The following is a 19796-nucleotide window of genomic DNA, read 5'->3' as shown; positions in this document are numbered from 1 at the left end:
TCTCGCTACGTCCCTGCTTTCCCGCTGTAGACAGACGCTGATTAGCTAACTTTAATATAACGTATAACAACGAAAGGAATGCTCAGATCAAAAATTGGCCAAAGACTTTTTTATTTGGATTCCTGTGCTATATCTGATGGTGTGTTCTATATATGTCTTTTTAGTTACACCCTGTATATGTATATGAAATGACTCGGAAAGACATCCCCAACAACATATTTAAAAATAAAGCAAATTAGAGAGGATGCCCCTTTTATCCATAATTACCGTAAGTTTTCATTTGGTGATAAAAATGTCAAAAATGAAAAAGTGATAAGTGGTGGGGTATTTAAAAAAGTAAAAATTTTTGTTCGAACCGTTTTAAAGTACCCTTTAAACCATTTAACTTTTATTCAGAACATTTTTTTCTATTGTATCAACATCTTTTATAGTTTCCAAGAGTGTTGCGTCGAAAGAGGAAACTGGTTTTTTTTTCAAAGAAGTGTTTCATTCCCTTAAACATCAAAATCCGCACATAAAAAATACGTGTCTTTTAGATTTTTGTTTAACAACATATTTCAAGGAGAATCAAATCAGTTCCCGACAGGTGTAACATGTCCCTTCTAAGTTACTAGCAGTAATTAATACTAAGAAGTACATAAAGGTATATTTCATTTTTAACACTCACCCTATTATTTCTTGATGTTTTTTTACACATGATATAATACTAATTTCATTGGCAGCTTGTTCTACTTCGAAAGACAGCATCTCTATTCTAGCTGTCGAATAAAATAAGAAGACAGCAATCATGACGTCCACTCCAAAACAAAGGACAGTATGCGTTATTATAAATATTTGCATGATGTAGAGAATAAATTTTCGTAATAGTGGTTTTGTTGAAAATGGATACCACACAGTCGTAGGAAATTCCAAAGGCATAAATAAAGGAGCGCAAATAACAGTGACTCCTGCCATGATAAAAGACGTTGCAACAACCAAAATGAACGTTGCGTATCGATCCACATACTTTTCAAGGATGACTTTTTCACGATTGTTTGATGCTCTAGTAAACTTTTCGATGCTTATCAAGAGACCCTAAAATACAATATAGAAAATACAATTTAAGATGTAATTCAAGATAACAAATTTAATATTATATATCAATAAATATGAAAAATCTATTTTTATGACATAAAAGTTATGGGGGTTTTGCAAAAAATATGAGACAGTAAATCAATTTTTAATAAAAGTATTTTTGCAACGATAGGTTTTAAGTACATTTTGAAGAGTAAACATTCTATTAAAAGAAATAATGATTTGTGATAAAATATTGTTGTGCCTTTGTCCGTGGGAGAAAGCGGAACTCTCGGCACTCACTCACACAGCACTTTCACTCGCAAGCGCGCCCGTGAGAATAATAGGAGAACACTGTTTGCGAGGGAAAGCGATCTTTATTAATTATCGTACAGAAGCGTGGCCCAGACTCACGTCCGCAATCAGCGAGAGCCAAACTTCGAAACTTTTTTTTAATTAAGATTCTTGTTAAACAAAACAGCAGTTTTTACTACGTGGCAACGCGCCACATACCGGGTGTCTTGACTGAGCGTAACACTGCTCCCCCTCTTCCTTAAATTGTCGTCTCGACAATCTAGGGAGGGACAGTATCCCAATAGCCTCAGTCCCGCAGAGCGTGGAGTTAGAACCTTGTTTTGATCCCTGCGGCTTCTCAACCGGCGTCTTCGGGGAAGAGCTGATCGTCGTTGACGTCCTCTTGCAACCTATTGAGTGTTTGGGTCTTGATCTTCGAACGGGAGAAAGATAAACTTCCCGGGAACCCTTCACCATTGCAGGCTCCCCCTGTCCCTGCCCTAACATTTGCCTCACGGCCACGCGAAAAAATCCGCGGTTTCAAAAACCGCGAGCAGGATAAACTTCTTAAAAACAAAAAATTCCCACGAAGATGAGTCCAGTCACGAAGAAACCGGACGAGACGTTCCAGGAATACATCTATCGAGTCTTGGAATTGGCGAATCACGTTCAGATAGAAATAGAGGTCAAAATCCAATACATTATTGACGGCGTGAAGGACGAGGAAGTCAACAAATCCATTTTGTACGTTGCTATGACGATTAAAGAACTTCGACAAAGGTTCACGTTGTACGAGGCGCAGCGAATAAATAGGAACAAGAACAAACAGCAGTTGCAGACGGCGGCCAAGAAGAAGGGAGCATCCAACGCGTCCCAATTGACGGCGATGCCCAATCACAAGCGGTGCTACAATTGCGGCGACGCGAAGCACTTAAGTCAGGAGTGCCCACATAAGACGAAAGGGTCCAAGTTTTTCGTGCGGCGAATTCGGGCACATCGCGGCCAAACGCCAGAGAAGAGCTGAATCGACGAGCAAGGGCTCCAAGTCAACCAAGGTTAACGCTCTGCGGTCGCACGACGACAAGAAAGTGCACAAAACCGTAGAGATTTTAAGTAAGAATGTCACGGTGTTAATCGATTCTGGCAGCGACCTGCATCTGGTTCGATCGAGTTTCTACGTACAACATGGTGCAGTATCCATTCGGCCAGAGACGGTGAAGTTTGATGGCATGGCCGCCACCACCCAAAGTACAGGGAGATTTACGGCAAGAGTGATAATTGACAGCCTGACTGTTACCCTGGACACCGACGATTACATGACGTACGCTCTATTCATAGGCGGTGAACTGTCTAATTTTGCGGAGGTCCGCATTCGAAGGCGGATGGCGACGCTGAGGACGCTTGACGAGGACGAAACGGAGACATCCACCAGAACGGCGCAAGACGATGGGGCCTGGCCCGAAATCCTACGCATAAATATTCCAGGTGAAAAGAGCGAACGGACAAGGAACACGGTTTCTCTGAACCACGTGAGAGATGCCCGGGTGAAGAGGAGCGTGCGGGAATTGGTAGATGACTACCAACCCCGTAAAACAAAAGATAGCGGCGTGAAAATGCATCTGATGCTCAAAGACGAGGTACCAGTTCATCAGAGTCCTCGTAGGCTATTAGCGAAACAGCGGGCGTAGTGAGTCGAATCATTGACAGGTGGATAAGAGAGGGAATCGCTCGTCCCAGTAGTTCGGAGTACGCGAGTCCGATCGTGCTGGCAAAGAAGAAAGATGGGAAGCCTAGACTGTGCGTCGACTACCGACAGCTGAATCGGAAGGTGGTAAGGGACCAGGTATCCACTGTCACTTGTGGAGGACCAGCTAGATAGGTTATCAGAGGCGACGGTGTTCTGCACCCTGGACTTAAAAGACGACTTCTTCCACGTATCGTTGGATGAGGAGAGCATTCAGTTCACGACCTTTGTCACACCGGATGGGCAGTTTGAGTTTTTGGTGGTTCCTTTTGGACTAAGTAATTCCCCGGCGGTATTTCAACGCCATATCCGGTCAACATTTCAAGGACTAACGACTGAAGGCGTGGTACTAACAGTAGTTTACAGGGGGATTCTAACCCGGGAGCTCTGAGGGGGGAGCGGGGAGGGGGGTATCCCGTGGCGAGGGTGGAGCGGGGAGGGGGTACTCCATGGCGAGGAGACCGCGGGAGGAGGGGAGCACGTGGTCATGACGTCACGCTAGGTGCTGACCTGTCACACCTGGGGTGCGTTCCGTTTCTTGCATGATGTGCATGAGTGACTAGTGCAGGACATGAAGTGCAGAGCTCATTCCGTTTCTCAAATATACTTCATGCTTGGATCGTGCACCTCTAATAACGGAACAGTTCTCATGCGTTATGGACGAGTTTTGTTCGGGACGTCGAGCGTGCCGCACGTCTTCTAACCTAGAAGAATAACTTTTTATCCTGCGTGGTTGCATCATTCGTTTGCATCATCCCGCGCGAGGTCCGATAGTCGGGACCCTGCATCGTATAATACTACCAATTGAAACTTGCTCATAATTCTACAACGCCTATTGGTTTGTCGTGGCCGTATCGGCCCAGTGGAACCGGGAGCCAATATCCAGACCAACAACAACAGTATGGACAGTTTAAGGTTAACCAAATCGCAATTAATTGCAGTAATATCTGTTTCTTCTGTTATAATGAAAGAAGAAGACTCATGTTTTTCAAATAGCAGTAGTGATGAAAGTAACTGTTCAAGTGATGAAAAGGAAACTGAAATGTCAACTTTGTATGCTATTCTTATGGTGGAAAGTACTAGAGGGAAGAACATTTCTTGTGAAAAATTAACAGATTACGTTGAACGAGTTGTATCAGGATATTTACGACAACAATTCAAGGAACACTTCAGGTAAATTATGTGATATTATTGTTAGTATTGAGAGGGGGCTTTGAACGAGCGATGTGCTTCCGCCCTCCGAGAGGGCAGTACCGGTTTGGTGGCGCGGCTGGAAGCGCGCCACGCGGTCGTGCGAGGTCCTAGCACTCACTCGAGCCTGGATCACCATTGTATCAATACGCACGTGTTCAGTGTACCAGACGATATACCAAATATACATATAGAGTTTGTAAGGACATAAAGATATTGGATTATCTTCCTTTACTGCCCATCTCATTACGCACGGAAGCCGTCCAGGGAATTACTTCCTACAGGTTACGGGCCCAGGGCACGCTTCCACCGCGTAAATCTGTTCGGGCCCCGTGCGCGAAGAAAAAGTTTCGTGCGTGCGTGAGACGACGGTGAAGGGTACTAGAAGAAAAAGAGCAGCATCTAGAAGATTAGAGGGTAAGTAAATAATATTCCTCGTAGCTGACGAGCATAACGAGAGAATAAATGTGGAAAGTGCAATAGAGAAGTAGAGAACAATGAAGAAGTAAAAAGATAGACACGATAGAAAGAGATGGAAAGATGCCGCTTGGTAACAGGCCGGCGACATGTGCGTGCAAGTCCGATCGTGAACGGCGACAGTCTTTTGTTCTGGCGAGCGGAACTTGTTGCTGGGCGCGCACGAACACATAATCGATTTCAACTGACAATATAGCATCGATGCGATAGTACGACGTCGAAACGACGTCAAATCGACATCGACACCGTCGAATTGACATCGATTCGACGTCGATCGACGAATCATTTCTTACTGGGCTATTTCCTTATGCATATGTTTATACGTGTTATACAAATTTGTGTTTTTACCTTTTGCAGTCAACAACTTTAATGAATTTGTCTCGCAACCACTCGCAACCTCGCGTCTGTAAATTCTGTTTGTAAGATCTAACGTCCGTAGCAAGATCTAACAAGTCCGTGATCTAACCTAATCAGAAAATTTTTGGGTTTGTACGTTGGTACGATTGGAAACCAACCAGAGTGTACACTTTTACACTTTATACTACTTCCTCGGATAAGCTGTAAGTAGGATTAGCTTTAGGTATAGAAGGGAGTATCGGATGAGCCACAAGTAGGATCATCCCTAGGTGTAGAATGGGCATCAGGTTTCTCTCTGGTACGATACACACATAGATGTATGTGTATGCGTATGTGGGTTGAAATTATTATGTGTCGGGTCGGTAATTGAGCATGACTAGCTGTGCGGTGGATTGCGGCTTGATTACTGTTAAGGAAAGCCGCGCAAATCTGTACGGGCCCCGTGCGCGTGCGTGATCAACCCGAGCTCCCATAGATCCTTTCAGCAGTGCTGGGGTTCGCAAAGGAGAATGGTGTGCGCGTGCGGATAGCCCTGCAGTGGCACGTTGTTTTTCTTGCTTTGGGGTTATTGTGAGAATTGCAGTGCGTTCTACAGGGTGCTACGCAACATATTGACTTCCGGTCATGGGAAGGTAGAGGGGACTAAGACAAACAGAAAAGTATTGTACTATTTTGCGCTTGGACGAATAGTTATCGAGATACGAAATTTTAAAAATCGCCGTATTAGCCCAACCTACTGGCGAATGTAAGCGCGCGGTGAGATGCGTCGGCCTAGCGGCCCCGCGCGGGGAGACGTGCGAGCGGTCGCGTAAGCGGCGGACGGGCAGCGGCGCGCCTCGCCTCCCTACTCTAGAGATCCTCAAGTAAGAGATGCGCAATCTTCGGTCGTTTGCAAGAATATGGCGGCCTGCGCGCCAACGCGCCTGCGCGGCAACAAGCCTGCGCGTCAACGCGCCTGCGCGGCAACAAGTCTGCGCGCCACCGAGCCTGCGCGCTAACGAACCGCGCACTAGCGAGCCGCCATATTCTTGCAAAGTCGGCCAGAACCAATCCCGTCGCGTTCAAGGTTTGCGCATCTCTTACTTGAGGATCTCTACCCTACTCCTCGCCCCGCACCGCCATTCTATTCCTCGCCGCACACCGCCTCGAGCGGTGCCGCTAGGCCGACGCATCTCACTGCGCGCTTACATTCGCCAGTAGGTTGGGCTAATACGGCGATTTTTAAAATTTCGTATCTCGATAACTATTCGTCCAAGCGCAAAATAGTACAATACTTTTCTGTTTGTCTTAGTCCCCTCTATCTTCCCATGACCGGAAGTCAATATGTTGCGTAGCACCCTGTATATAACCTCATAAGCACCGAATGTTCGCCGAAAGAGTTTTGGTGATAAGGATTGTGAATTACTATTTGTCAATATGAGAATTGGTTTATCCTGTCAAAAGAGGAATGCTAATGTTCAATTGATATTTAAATCCCGATCTAGATGGAAAAAGAGACAGAGAATCTTCCGATAGAGGAAGAAATCGAAGACGCTTTGGTAGACTACGATAGCGATGATAGTGTAGTTACCGTAATAGAGAAAGAAAGAGGTAAAGGTAAGAGGGTGTTTTTTTAATAATAAAGTCATCTAAAAGAATAATATACATGTGTAAAAAACTTCGTGTAGAAGAAAAAGAGAAAAAGAAGGAGACTGGAGGAAGGGGCGCGATTCCGAAAGACGCCGAAAATTTTAGAAGATATAACATTGACCAGAACATGGGTGGAAGATCGCCATATACTGCCCATAAGAAGCAGGATATTGTATGAAAAGCAGAAGAAACTCGTCATGAAAATGGATGCGGTGTCCGGGAAGCTGGAGATGGCATTAAAACCCCTAGAAAAAGTCATGACCAAAGTCAATTCTATGATGAAGAATATGGTAGAGGTATCCATGGCGAATTTAGAGAAGGAAAGACTGAAGCTTAGACGTCTAGAGGTAAATAACAGAAATACACAAAGTTCAGCAGAAAATAATATATGATACAAACGGTTAAAGCATTAGAAGTAGAGCCTAAAAAGAGAAAGTTGATGAAATAAACGTCTGTTCAGCCGAAAAAGATAGAAGTTTAGAGACAATTAAAAACGCGATAGAGGTGGAACTAAACAGCCAAAGTTTACACATTAGAAGAGAATATAAGCTGACGCAGAAATCCAACTTTGATCTTTGGATGGACTATTTAAAATCTGAATTGATGAATAACGATTTATTAGATGTAATAGATTCAAATATTGCAAGTCCGGAAAATCTGTCCGAATCAAAGCTTGTTAGAAGAAAAAGTCTAGTTAGAGATATAATAATCAATCACTTGGATGAAAACTATCATAAAAGAATCCTACATGAAAAAGACCAGTCAGAAATCCTGAAGAAATTAAGAGGGTATAAAAAGAGTGAGATAAACGTTACTCATGCATCGGTAAGATCTAGACTTTTGTTGCCGCGTCGCTCCGTGCGCGGTGTATTTTCCTTCTTACTCGCTCCGGAGGTGTTCTCTGACGAGAACCGAAGGGGTTCTTTGATGGGATGTGGCTGGTCGGAGGTCACTTCAAGAAGGCACCGTTGGATCTCACAGATTTACTTTATTTAACTGAGTTTCACAAGATTGGTTGACGGCAGGCCGGAGGCCTGACGGACAAGTGTTTAACGCGTACAGTATGTTAGCGGATACGCGATAGTGACAAGTGCCTCGATCTCGGGCTTTCCTCCGGTTTTAAACCCGATGATCGAGGCGTCAGCGTTCTCGGTACTCGATCGAGGTTTCTCGGTACTCGATCGAGGTTATGCGTAATCGGGTCGAGAACTTGCTGACTTCTTCTCCGAATTTAATTAGGTTGCGCGGTCGGGCTTTTGTGGCTCGATCGCGCAATATGCTTACGCTAGTGTTATTCTAATTGCAGTAATACTGCTTGAGTGCCCTCGTTACCTCTTTCGGCAATCGGGGCACAACACTTTATCAAATTAAAATGAGAAAAGATGAAAAAGTGAGTGATTTCTGCGAACGCTTCGACTCAATAATTAGAGAATATGAGTCATGTGAAGATGCTGTACCTCATGCAGAACAAGAGATTAGATCTGCATTCTATCGGGCCGTGTCAATTAATGTACCGGAGCTGAGGAATGTAGATTTAATTAGAAGATAAACAAATCTCAAAGAGATGAACATAGATGAAATAAAAATTTTTATGATGCCGTTAGAGGCAGAGACCAAGAATGAAAATAGAGAGAGGGAAGAGAAAATAGAGTACAGAGGGCTGCCGCAGAGGAAGAGGTAAAGCCGATAAAGTGCTTTAGATGCAATAGAATGGGCCATATGGCAAAGGAATGCTCATTAGCGGAATCAGGGGCCTGGTTCTGCTATTATTGCCAGGAGGTGCGAGGACACAAGGGAGACAGTTGTGCCAATGCCGGAGCCTAGGCGAGCAGACCTAGAGGAAAAAGGTATTTCAATAAAACCGTTAATACAAATATAAAGAAAAAGGGTAAATTTGAACAGAGGGGCACTAAGAGAGTGACCAACAAAGGGAAGATAACAAAGATACAAAAAGCTAAGAAACCTACACCGACAAAAACAACAAAAGAAGGTAAATTATGCATGATTAAATTAATAGAAGATAGAGATAATTCAAAAGAGGTAGTAAATTTCATTGCAGACTCGGGTGCGACGGATCATATTGTGAATAAGAATATAGTTCTGTCGAATTTTGAAAAATGTAAAAATAAAGTCATTAAATGCGCTGTTACGTCCGATTTTTATGGGGACGCGTGTCTCGCAGAGAGACTAGGGAAATGAGAGAATAGGGTGGGTGGTTGGTTGAATGAGTTGAAACATCTTGGAAGGAACTAATTATATATTATAAAAGAACGATTACAAAAGAAAGAGAGAGAGATGACAAAAAAATTTAGAGAGGGAGAGGACACAGGGCTAATGTAGCGCGGGCATGTCCTTCCCCCGAGGGTGGTGCCTGGGCCGCCTTACTAATCGGACCTTCTGGGGGAGGGCCTCAATCCTGACCACACAGGGTCGGGTCGTGCGAGGGGCCAGGCTTCTCTGCTGGGCCTTCTGCTCCGGTGGTGGCCTCCTCGTCGCGTCCGCCGGTGGTCCAGGAGGCGCGCTGCCCAGGCTGGACGTTGGAGGCCTAGGCGCTGGGGTAATGAGAGGGCGCGGAACCCATGTTCTGGCCGGGCAAGGGTCCGGAGGCCTGTACGGTGGTAGGAGGTGTGAGTGCCCGGGGGCTAGTGGAGGGTTCGAGGGAGAAGGAGGATGACACGGGAGCGCTGGTTGTTGGGGCTCTAAGGCCTTGTCAAATATCCTGGGGTCAAAGACCCCAGGGGTAGCGTACGCTCGTGCTAATCGTCTGAGCTGGACTTTGCGTCCAGCTCGTCGCGATCTGCCCATGTCTGGGAGTGCCTGCGGGAAGCATCTCGAGTTAGCTGAGTTACAAAGCGGGGGAAGCACTGCATGCTGTTAGTCATGATTGTAACTTATGCTAATTTACTATTATAAATCCCTTAAATAGGCACTCAGAGAAGGGTAGTGGTTTCAAAATCGCGGAGGTTGAAGTGAGACTGAAACTTCAGACGCTGTTGTTTAAGTAGAATGCTCAGAGGGATTCTTCGATTATAATAATCGAGTTCAGTGCCGTCATCACTGCATTCTTGGCAACTTCTGATTCATATTATTTTCGTAGGGAGACCCGAGAGTGAGTAATGTAACAGCGGTTTACGTTAATCTGAAAATGGAACGTGTAAGTGGCAAATCAAATGTAATTACGTTAACTACTTCATTGCACCGAACGAAATAACTAAAGCTCATAACAATTAGAACGTAGGATCGGTAAATTTCGCTGTGTGCCCATCTTAGAATGAGATTCCGTCTGTTCGAGGGGACTCTGTGAAATTGCCCCTAGAACGACTGGGAACTGAGGTTGGTTGAGACGGAGAAGGTCCCCCTTTCTTTTGCGGGGTCAGACCAGGTGACTGGTGTTGACGACGTGGAGGAGATCGGTAAGGACTGGCGGCTCAATGCCAGTTCGAGGGGAGGTGGTGGTTTCCCGCCGGAGGAACGCCGCTACGAAGGCGCGCAACCGATGGAGGAGAGCCGGAGGAACACCGTTATTGAGGCGCAACCGAAGGAGGAAAATCGGAGGAACGCCGATATTAAAGCGCGCAACCGAAGGAGGAAAATCGGAGGAACGCCGTTATGAAGGCGCGCAACCGAAGGCGGAGGATCGGAGGAACGCCGATGAAGGCGCGCAACCGTAGATGGGAAATCGGAGGAACGCCAGTATAAGGCGCGCAACCGCAGGTCGGAATAAGAAAATGAAAAGAGAAAGCTATACAGAGACAGGAATATTGGTAGAGGAAGAATGAGATAGAGAGAGAGAGAGAGAGAGAGAGAGAGAGAGAGAGAGAAAGATATAGCTGAGCGTCGTCGTCGAGGAGGTGGTTTCCTGGTGGTCGTTGTCGTGGGCCACAGAGCTTTGCACATGCGGTAGAATCTCGCACTAACGGGATGCCGACTTAGGCTATGGTGACCGATGGTTAAGTACTTAAACTTACGTCGAGGATCACGATGTGGCTTATTATACTGAACACTCCAGGAGTCAGAGCTCGTCTCTTCGTCGGGCAGAGGTTCGTTCCTTGCAGAGCTCGGAGAACTGAATGCGAATTTCGGGCTCCGAGGCCCGGCTTTTATACGGTTAGCTTCTAGGGCAAGTGCGGAAGTGGTGATGAGCGGGGGCCCTTCGATCATTTTCCGAATTTATTAATTTGTACCTTAATTAGTACTCTGACTAACTTGAGTCTTGGTTAGCTTCAAAGGGGGCCGTCGCTCGTCATTTTCCCGCTTACTCCTTGTTAATTGCATTTTGCGTTCCCGAATTATTAACGCGCATACCAATCTCGCGTTTTTATGCGTAGAGTTCCGCTATGCCGTTCCGAAGCACGTAAGCATGGAATGTTCTAGAATATCGTCGCTACGATATTAAAAGTACTAATTTCCCGTGGTTTGAACGCGCGGTTTGCCGCGGCGGCTTGAAGTGGAGGCGCGTAGCGCCCCCGTACGTGGCTGAGATCAACGGTTCGTGTGGAGGTAGCTCCGTTCTTGAGAACCGTTGATGTCAGCTCTTTAACGGCTTATCTCTTAATAATTAACGCAAATTCTTCGGATTTCTTTTATTAGGGCGAGAGCGGAGGCGCCAAAGGTCGGCCTGTTACAGTGGTTGCCTCGGCTGTCGCGTAATTAATCCAGAAACGATAGTAGAGAAAATAAGAATAGAGAACGTATAAGATCACGTGCTGCGCGCGTGCTACGTGCCGCGTCGCGCCGGTGCTATCTATCGGGTGGGCAATCATTCATGCTTCTTGAATAGTGACGTCTGGCGAAAAATAATTCGTCGGACGTAACAGCGCGAATAAAAATGAGCTTGCAGACATTTCAATAGATGGTAAAGGAGATCTTTTGTTAACAATGAATGAAAGAGAAAAGAGAGTCATTAAATTAACAAATGTAATTGCAACAAGGGATGTATCGAAAATTTACTATCTTTAAGAAAGCTGGCTGATGCGGGGTTCAGTATTTACTTAGATGACAAACTATTAAAAGTTTATAATAAACTGACAAATAAAATAGTTCTTGAGGGAATTTATGAGAAACCAAATTGGATCATACAATTTTAGGTTAAAAATAATAATGTAGAGGACAATGACAAAGTAGAATGTGTTGTGTATAGATGTAGAGCAGATATAGTTTCACATTGTGAGCTTCCTGAACAATAGCAAGCAAACATTCAGAACAATGAATTATCCATTTCGAGGGAGAATTAGATAAGAAGGATAATGTTGGCTCTGCGATTGGGAGGGAGAATGAAAGAGAGCTCACGAATGTGAGCGAAGATACAGAACATAACAATACTGAACTGGAGCAGGTCATCAAGTTAGAGGATATACAGACGATAGAGAACATAGAAGAAATGTTTGAAAGCTCAGTAACGGAAAAAGCAAGGAAATTAGAGAAAATAAATGAGGCAATGTTATGGCATGTTAGATTAGGTCATGCGCCGTTAAACTATCTAAGGCAATTACAAAAAGTAGAAAAGAGATTAGAGAAAGTTAAATTTGATAACTCCATATTAGAGTGTGAAGTCTGTATAATGGCAAAGATGGCAAAACTGCCATTTAAAGAAAATAGAATTAGAGCACAGAGACCACTACAGACAATACATACGGACAATACATTATGGGTCCAATAAAACCTGTATTCTATCCAGGAAGAAAGAGGTTTATAATCACCTTTATAGATGACCGTTCTAAATAAGCAGAAACCTACTCTTTGAAGACAAAAGATGAATCAGGAGCGGCCCTAGAGAAATATTTAATATCTGCCAGAAAATTAGGAAAAGAAGAAAAGTTGTGCTACGTGAAGTCAGACCAAGGCAAGGAATTCACGGGAGGCGCATTTAGAGAGGTGTTAAAAAGAGAAAAGATAGAAGCCATCTATGCACCACCATACACTCCGGAACACAATGGAGTTGCAGAAAGGTTCAACAGAACATTTCAAGAAAAAGTCAGAACATATATGTTCGACTTGGGATTACCAAAGAGTATGTGGGAGCTGGTAGTTGACGCTGCTGTGCATGCGTACAACTGATCTCCACACAAAACTGTAGAGTACGAGATCCCGTTGAAGAAGTTCTCATCAGAGACGAATTGTCATTTTGAGCAAATGAAGAGATTCGGATGCATTGGTATGCAAGAGTACCGAAGCCTACGTTGAAATTTGATAAGAGAGCTATTAGAGGTGTGTTGATGGGATATACTGACACTGGCTATATACTCTGGCATCCAAGCACAAGAAAGTTTATAGAGTCCCGACACATCTGATTCAATGAAACATATAAAGATGTATATAAAAATAGTTAACTAGAAGAGGAAAAAGACTCAAATAAAAATTGGATGACAGAATTCGTAGAAGATGAGGAAAAGGGAAAACAAAAACTAGAGATTCCTGAGAAAAGGAAAAGAGGAAGACCGAGAAAACAATCGAAACAATTAGATGTACAGAAGCAGGAGGTCAAGCGAAAGGAAAGTGAATGAACTCCAATGACTAGAAGTAAAACCAAAAGAAAACTGGAAGATAATGAAAACACTAATGTTCGGAGAACAATAGAGGATACTAGTTATGCTGATTGCATTACTGTGAAAAATATTCAGCAGAACGCAGAGAATGAAGATGAATTGAGTCGATGTCTTCTGGCATCACTACATAAAGAGCCCTCGACATATGAAGAAGCTATGAGCTTGGTCTTGTTGAGCTTGGCCTGGGTGAGCAATGGGCAATGGTACCAGCATAATCAATGCCAGTGTGGAAATGCACGTGAGGGTGTGGCCCGAGGCAGAGGTAGTTGGCCCATCAGTTGATGTGCACGAATCCCCCTTTGTCGAGCACACACCACACACCGCAATGTCCAACATGATTGTCTGATGTGCGCCAAGGAGAGTGTGTTTTGATCCACATGAGAGTCACTTGAGAGTCCGTCCATGAATATGTTGCGTTAATGTCCATCTTGAGTGTGGCATGGACATGTTTGACAAATTTTGAGAGAAGTTTTGGCGCCTTTGAATCACTGCTAGTGTTAGACCAGTGTGAAATTGAGGGCCTGGTCAGGCCTGTGAGATCCTTTCTAATGTTGAGCCACCGTGAGCCAACTTGAGATGGTGACGGTTCATCCCAGGTGATCTTGTGGAGCCAGAGTTCTTGCAGAAGCCTCTTGGCTCTTATCACGAGTGGTGAGACAAACCAGGTGGATCCGATATCTGTGCCACTTCAGATAGTACACGTCGCTTAGTGAGATGTTCTTGGTGAGATATTCCTTATCCTTGTGGAGTCGTCTGAGAAGTCGCGGGAGCGGATGCTTGGTGAGCAGTCACCCCTTTCATCGCAGATTTAGATGAGCTGGGTGTGACTCCCAATGAGTGGCCCGAGGGAGAAGACGTGGCCTCCACCCTCTCCAATGCTCGCGCCCTGGCATTGAGGAAGGCCTCAAGTTGCGTGAAGCGCGGATACTCGTGAGATGATCCAAGCGAGGTTTCCCAAGCCACTCTGGTGTTTCTGTCCAGGAAGCGTGACACGTGATGGACTAAAAGGCAATCCCACATGTGCTTCGCTATACCGAGTGATTTTAGAGCTCTGTCCACCTCGGACACTGTTGTGACCAGCTGGATGAGCGATGCGGCATTCTTGGGTGAGGCAGGCGTAAGGTTGAAGAGACTGTCAAAGTGAGCTTGGATGATGAGTCGCTTGTTCTCAAACCTTGAGGTGAGCAGATCCCAGGATGGTTGAAGAGAATCTCCGGTGAGAGGCAAACCTCGAATGAGCTGCTCCGCAGTGCCCTGCACACAGCCTCTGAGATAATGAAGTTTTTCCACGTCATTGAGCTTTGAGTGCTGCAAAATTACAAAGGAGAAAAGATCACGGAGGGCGGGCCACATTGAGTAATCACCATTAAATTTAGGCAACTTAATGTCTGGCAAACGTGAGTGGACTGGCTTTTCCGGATCAGGAGAGGCTGCACGCGGTGAAGATGGTGTAAGTCGTTGTTTGACCTTGTTGAGCAGTAGCTTAGCTGAGATCACGAGATGAGCTTCCTTTTCATGGATGTTGTCCGCAAAATACTCGTGATCCAAATATGCCTCAGGCCATGTTATCTCAAAATAAGCGTGCTCCTTCAAGAACGCCTTGTGTAGCTCCTCCAATTGAGACAGCGCTGCTTTGACCTCCCCTAGTGATGTGCTCTCGGGGTCAATAACCTTCGCGTCTGCAATGAGTTTTATAGTATTAACACGACTCATTTGTGATCTCACCTTGAGTGTGAGCTCGGTGGAGAGACGAGCTGGAGAAGTCTGACGTGAGCTGCGTCCTTGAGTGTTGCCAGAAGCTGTCCCCTTGGGGGCGGTCTGTTGACCAGGCACATTGAGGGTGAGAGGAGATTGCCGACCCGAGGTTGTCTTTTCCTCAGCATCTGCTTTGGCGGCCTTCTCTGTGTCAGGCATGATGAGCGGAACACGATGATCACACTACACCATACGATGAGCACCACTGAGCAGCACGAGCCACCGAACAGACTGAGAGCCGATATCGTTGGTTCGCCACGAAACAGCGAAGTTCAAATTCACAGTCACAGCTGTTCGATTTGCCCGCGAGAATGTCACTTCGTTACTGCGTGATCCCGTCGTGACAACACTGAGATGGCAGCGAGTCCTTGTCACGAAAGGCGCACGTGATCACAAGGAGACGCACTGAATTTATGCCGTATGAGAAAAGATCGAGTGCTCGCAAACTTGAGTGTCACGTCACCACGATGCATCCGGCTCGAAGGACCAAATGTTTGGGAAATTTCCTCTCTTTCGAATCTCGTCATGAGATCGAAAGATTGCGAAATCTCCGTGAGCGCTGCGAGTGGATCGGGGGGTGAGAAAGGACGTGCAACGTGGCGAGAATGACTACGATTCCGTTTCTTTAAAATGAGTTGAACGTTTAATTGTATTTACACTATGTACAGTTGAGAATTATCGAGGCGTATGATTGAGGTGAGCGAGTCCGTCGAGCTCTCTTGTTCGCACAAGACCGTCGGGGATGTGCCGCCCGTTGAGCCGGTGGCCGGCTACAAGCGAGCGTGCACGTACAGAATGAGAGGCCTTTGCGCAGAACACCGATGCACTCGATTTGAGCACTGAACGAATGAGTCTGTCCCGGGTGAGCACTAATTGTCAATGTGAGATGGCACTGAGATAGCACTTGAGCGCGAGCACGATAATTCAGTCAGCCGATGCGAACTTTTACCACAGCTTATTACGGCTGCTTTCACACGACGACTGAACTCTCTGAGCTTGCGCGCAAGCCCTCGAGCCATGTTCACGGGCCCGACACGTGCTCGTTACCCGGTCGCGCGGTCCCGCGCGCGGTACCACTGGGCCTCGCGAATAACCGTGAGATGGCGAGGGCAGTACAATTGAGATAACTGGAGGAATCTCAAACACAAACATAATTGGAGCGATAATTTTGAATGGAGCAGCGACAGGGGAAATTGCATATATACCGCGAATTCCAATGATACCAACGGATTTGCCATTTCAATTTAGAAGATTACAATTTCCCATAAAAGTGTCTTTTGCAATCACAATAAATAAATCACAGGGTCAAACTTTTAAATATATTGGGATAGATTTGCGTAAAGAGTGTTTTTCGCATGGACAATTATATGTAGGTTTATCAAGAACAGGAAATGTGGAGAATCAATTTATATTAATACCAGAAAGTAATAAAACAAAAAATATCATTTATCCAGAGGTGTTGTGAAAAAAGATAAATACATACAGTGTTCGATAATTGCCGGGTGTCCCATAGAGGGTAGATAAAGCAAAGCAAAATGAATAGAAAAATCATATAACGTATAACAAAATTTGGAAAAGATATGAAGAAATTAATTTTAATGTGTAAGTGAATGAGAGCGCGGAAGGCGAAGAAATTAGGAATTGAGTTATAAGAGTGGATTAGGCCTACTGGGGAAAGCACTATAAAAAAAACGCACCATGCTATCTACCGCAAGGTGATGAGGAAATGATAGCGCCTCATTTAAATGAAATAGAAAAAAAGAGGAGAATAAATAGTTTTGTAGAAAAATATGTTTATGTATGTCTCGGGGCGCACGTCGCGAGCGTTAGCCGAAACGCACGCAGCCGGTTACGCGCAAACGGAGGAGATGAGTGTTTTAACTAAAAGCGTTCTATTTCGAGCGTAGCTAGGGCTAAGGCAAATCGATCGATAATATTATATGGTTTCGACGAACGGTGTACAGTATTATATGTCTCATTCGCTTATATGAAAAAATTAATTACTGGATAAATAATTCGAAGATAGAAAGATAGCAAATAAATTAAATATCTAAGTCAAAAACAATTTAGCACTGTTTTGAAATTGGAGAGATTTATATAAAACACCATGTATATATGGGTGTGCGTGTGTGTGTGTGTGTGTGCCACGCGAAGACAAGCGAGCGAAGCCACGGGAGATGCTATAAAAAAAATAAAGAGTGAGAGTCACGCGTGAGACCGCGAAGCCGCGGGGCGTGCTAGTTTATTATAAAAGAAAAGTGTTCGGGGTGACATGTTGATGCATCATATGCGCGCTAGAATACGATTATGTATTTCTTTAAGTTTCATGACCATTTTGGATTTATTGCCAGATTTTGCTGATATGGGCTTCGCATAATAATCTAGAATATTCTTGCGGTCGGGTGAGTGTTTGTGTCGACAACCAACTCACCGTGACCCTACGCGAAAGCCCATGTCAGCAAAATAGAAATCTTTATTATTCTTAAAATACATTGATGTTCGGTCCGATTCCTGCGCGTGCACGTGATTCGTCGTTCCTTCCGCTGATCTCCAATGAGCCACGCGAACGCTCCGCGCATGTTAAATGCGTGAGGTGTCTTCCCGAGCCCTGTGACTACCAATCACGCCAAGAGCCCTGGGGTCACCTCAAAATGTTCAAAGTGGCGAGAGATCATTGGTGATCGTCGGAAGAATCCTGCTTCACTATAAAAGCCGCGACTAAAGGAATCGCAACTCCTTTTCTTTCGTTTCTCGCTTGCGTTAACACGTATCTAATCTCTTGCGAAGCGCGTGCCGACAGAGAGCCGATCCTTATCTCTCAGCGGGTTTAAAGGCGTCAGTTTCGCGTATTGTGTATCTGCAATTTATTGTTTATTGTATAATTAATTTGTATGTTAAATGATGTGAAATATACATTTAAGAAACAAATACGTGGATCTCATCCTCAAAGTATCCTACGTCCAGTGAACACTCTTGACGCGTCCCGAACAAAAAGTTTAACAGCTAAAGTAAACAATTATACAAAAATTAATTGTAATTAGTTAATCTTAAATAGTTATGTTTATTATTTGCAGAATGTTTCCTGAAACATTTGACATTATTTTACATTTAATTGGGCCAACTTTATCTCAAACAAATGTAACAGGAAGAAAACAAGTCCAGGAAAACAACTGTTGATAGTATTATGGTTCTTGGCTACTCCAGACTTTTACAGGTATTTGCTTATTCTTGTAATAACTGGTATAATATAAATAAATCTGGTATTGTTATTTACTTGTAGAATTGTATAACATATTTGTTTTGACAAATCAATATGTGTGTAATTTGGCGTTGGAGAAGCAACAGTATTCAGGGCAGTAAGGCGGATAATGTATGCTTCACATTGTCTTGCACCAAGATTTATACAATAGCCAAAAGATGATGCACTAAATCGCACTATTGAAGAATTTTCAAAAGTAAGAGGTTTCCCTAATGTAATTGGAGCCCTTGATGGATCGCACATCAAAATTAGAGCTCCAAAGAAAGATGCTGCTTCATACTTGTGCAGGAAACAATTTTATGCAATTCATTTGCAAGCTGTATGTAATACAAAATCCGTGTTCACTCATTGCTATGCGGAGCATGTTGGTTCCGTACACGATGCAAGAGTATTTAGAAATTCTACGCTTGCTCATTACACTGAGGAGCCAAATCAATATTTTCCCTCTGACACTCATATCGTAGCAGATGCTGCTTACGCAATTCATCCACATGTAATGGTTCTGTTACGTCCGACGAAATATTTTTCGTCAAACGTTACTATTTGAGAGGCATTAATGATCGCCTACCCGATAGATAGCACAAGCGCGACACGGCACGTAGTACGCGCGCAGCACGTGATCTCATACGTTCTCTATTCTCATTTTCGCAAACGCTACTGTTACCATTTACGGATTAATTACGCGACAGCCGAGGCAACCACTGTAACAGGCTAACCTTTGGCGCCTCCGCTTTCGCCCAAATAAAAGAAATCAGTAATAAATGCGTTAGTTATTAAGAAATAAACCATTAAAGCGCTGACATCAACGATTCTCAAGAACGGAGCTATCTCCACACGAACCGTTGATCTCAGCTACGCACGGGGGCGCTATACGCCTTCACTTCAAGCCGCCGCGGCAAACCGCGCGTTCAAACCACTAGAAATCGATGCGTTTAATATCGTCGCATATCTAGCGACGGAGATCTAGAATATTCCGTATTTACGCACTTCAGAGCGGCATAGCGGAACTCCATGCACAAAAACACGAGATCGGTATGCACGTTAATTACTCGGGAGCGCAAAAGGAAATTAACAAGGAGTAAGCGGGAAAATGACGAGCGGAGGCCCCTTTTTAAGCTAACCAAGACTCAAGTTAGTCGGAGTACTTAATGTACAAATTGATAAATCAGGGAAATAATCGAAGGGCCCCCGCCCATCACCACTTCCGCACTTGCCCCATAAGCGAACAGTATACAGGGTGAGTCATAACATTTGTACCAGAGCTCGTGAGAAGGTAGAACGGATCGAGATGAACAGAAAAGTCCTGAACCATTTGCAATTTTCGCAATAGTTAACGAGTAATAAATTATCGAAAATCGTCGTCTTTGCCCTGCCCACTGTCCAATTCGAGCGCGTGGCGAGATGTAACCGCACGGCGATCGATATTGCCAGGCGAGGGGTGAGGACGCGAGACGCGGGAGCGGCGACGAAAGCTCGCCGGCAACGGCGCGCT

The 19796-nt window shown here is 44.6% G+C and overlaps 2 protein-coding genes across 3 annotated transcripts in view; both read right to left on the bottom strand.

Annotated features, from left to right (window-relative positions):
- Positions 1–65: 65 nt before the first annotated feature.
- The window catches only part of LOC105557944, a 41418-nt gene continuing 21687 nt past the window's right edge, over positions 66–19796 (bottom strand). Inside the window, exons 2-3 of the mRNA XM_012005366.1 lie at positions 668–1074; positions 66–493 (exon numbers count right to left, since the gene is read on the bottom strand). Of these exons, the coding sequence (XP_011860756.1) occupies positions 487–493; positions 668–1074 (414 nt within the window). The 3' untranslated portion in view covers positions 66–486. The remainder of the gene's footprint in view (positions 494–667; positions 1075–19796) is intronic.
- On the bottom strand, positions 13798–15494 carry LOC105557943. 2 transcript variants are annotated; one of them, XM_012005365.1, is made up of 2 exons: positions 15016–15494; positions 13798–14598 (listed from the first exon to the last, which is right to left on the bottom strand). In XM_012005365.1, exons 1-2 carry the CDS (start codon positions 15202–15204, stop codon positions 14026–14028), a joined length of 762 nt encoding a protein of 253 aa, XP_011860755.1. In that variant the 5' UTR covers positions 15205–15494; the 3' UTR covers positions 13798–14025. The 2 variants fall into 2 exon arrangements, with proteins under 2 accessions (XP_011860755.1, XP_011860754.1); XM_012005364.1 differs by having other exon boundaries at positions 13799–14598; positions 14758–15493.

This window comes from Vollenhovia emeryi, unplaced genomic scaffold, assembly GCF_000949405.1.
Source record: "Vollenhovia emeryi isolate VEMERY1.0 unplaced genomic scaffold, V.emery_V1.0 DF939400.1, whole genome shotgun sequence".
In the NCBI taxonomy this organism is placed as follows: domain Eukaryota; kingdom Metazoa; phylum Arthropoda; class Insecta; order Hymenoptera; family Formicidae; genus Vollenhovia; species Vollenhovia emeryi.
Note: the sequence above shows the minus strand (reverse complement) of the source record. Positions and strands in the feature narration are given on the sequence as shown.

What these genes read in the sequence shown, in the direction of transcription:
- LOC105557943 (XM_012005364.1), bottom strand. Translation starts at nt 15,204, where the DNA reads ATGCCTGACACAGAGAAGGCCGCCAAAGCAGATGCTGAGGAAAAGACA. An exon ending in CTAAGCTACTGCTCAACAAG is followed by an intron (nt 14,599 to 14,757) that starts GTCAAACAACGA and finishes GTAATTTTGCAG; the next exon opens with CACTCAAAGCTCAATGACGT.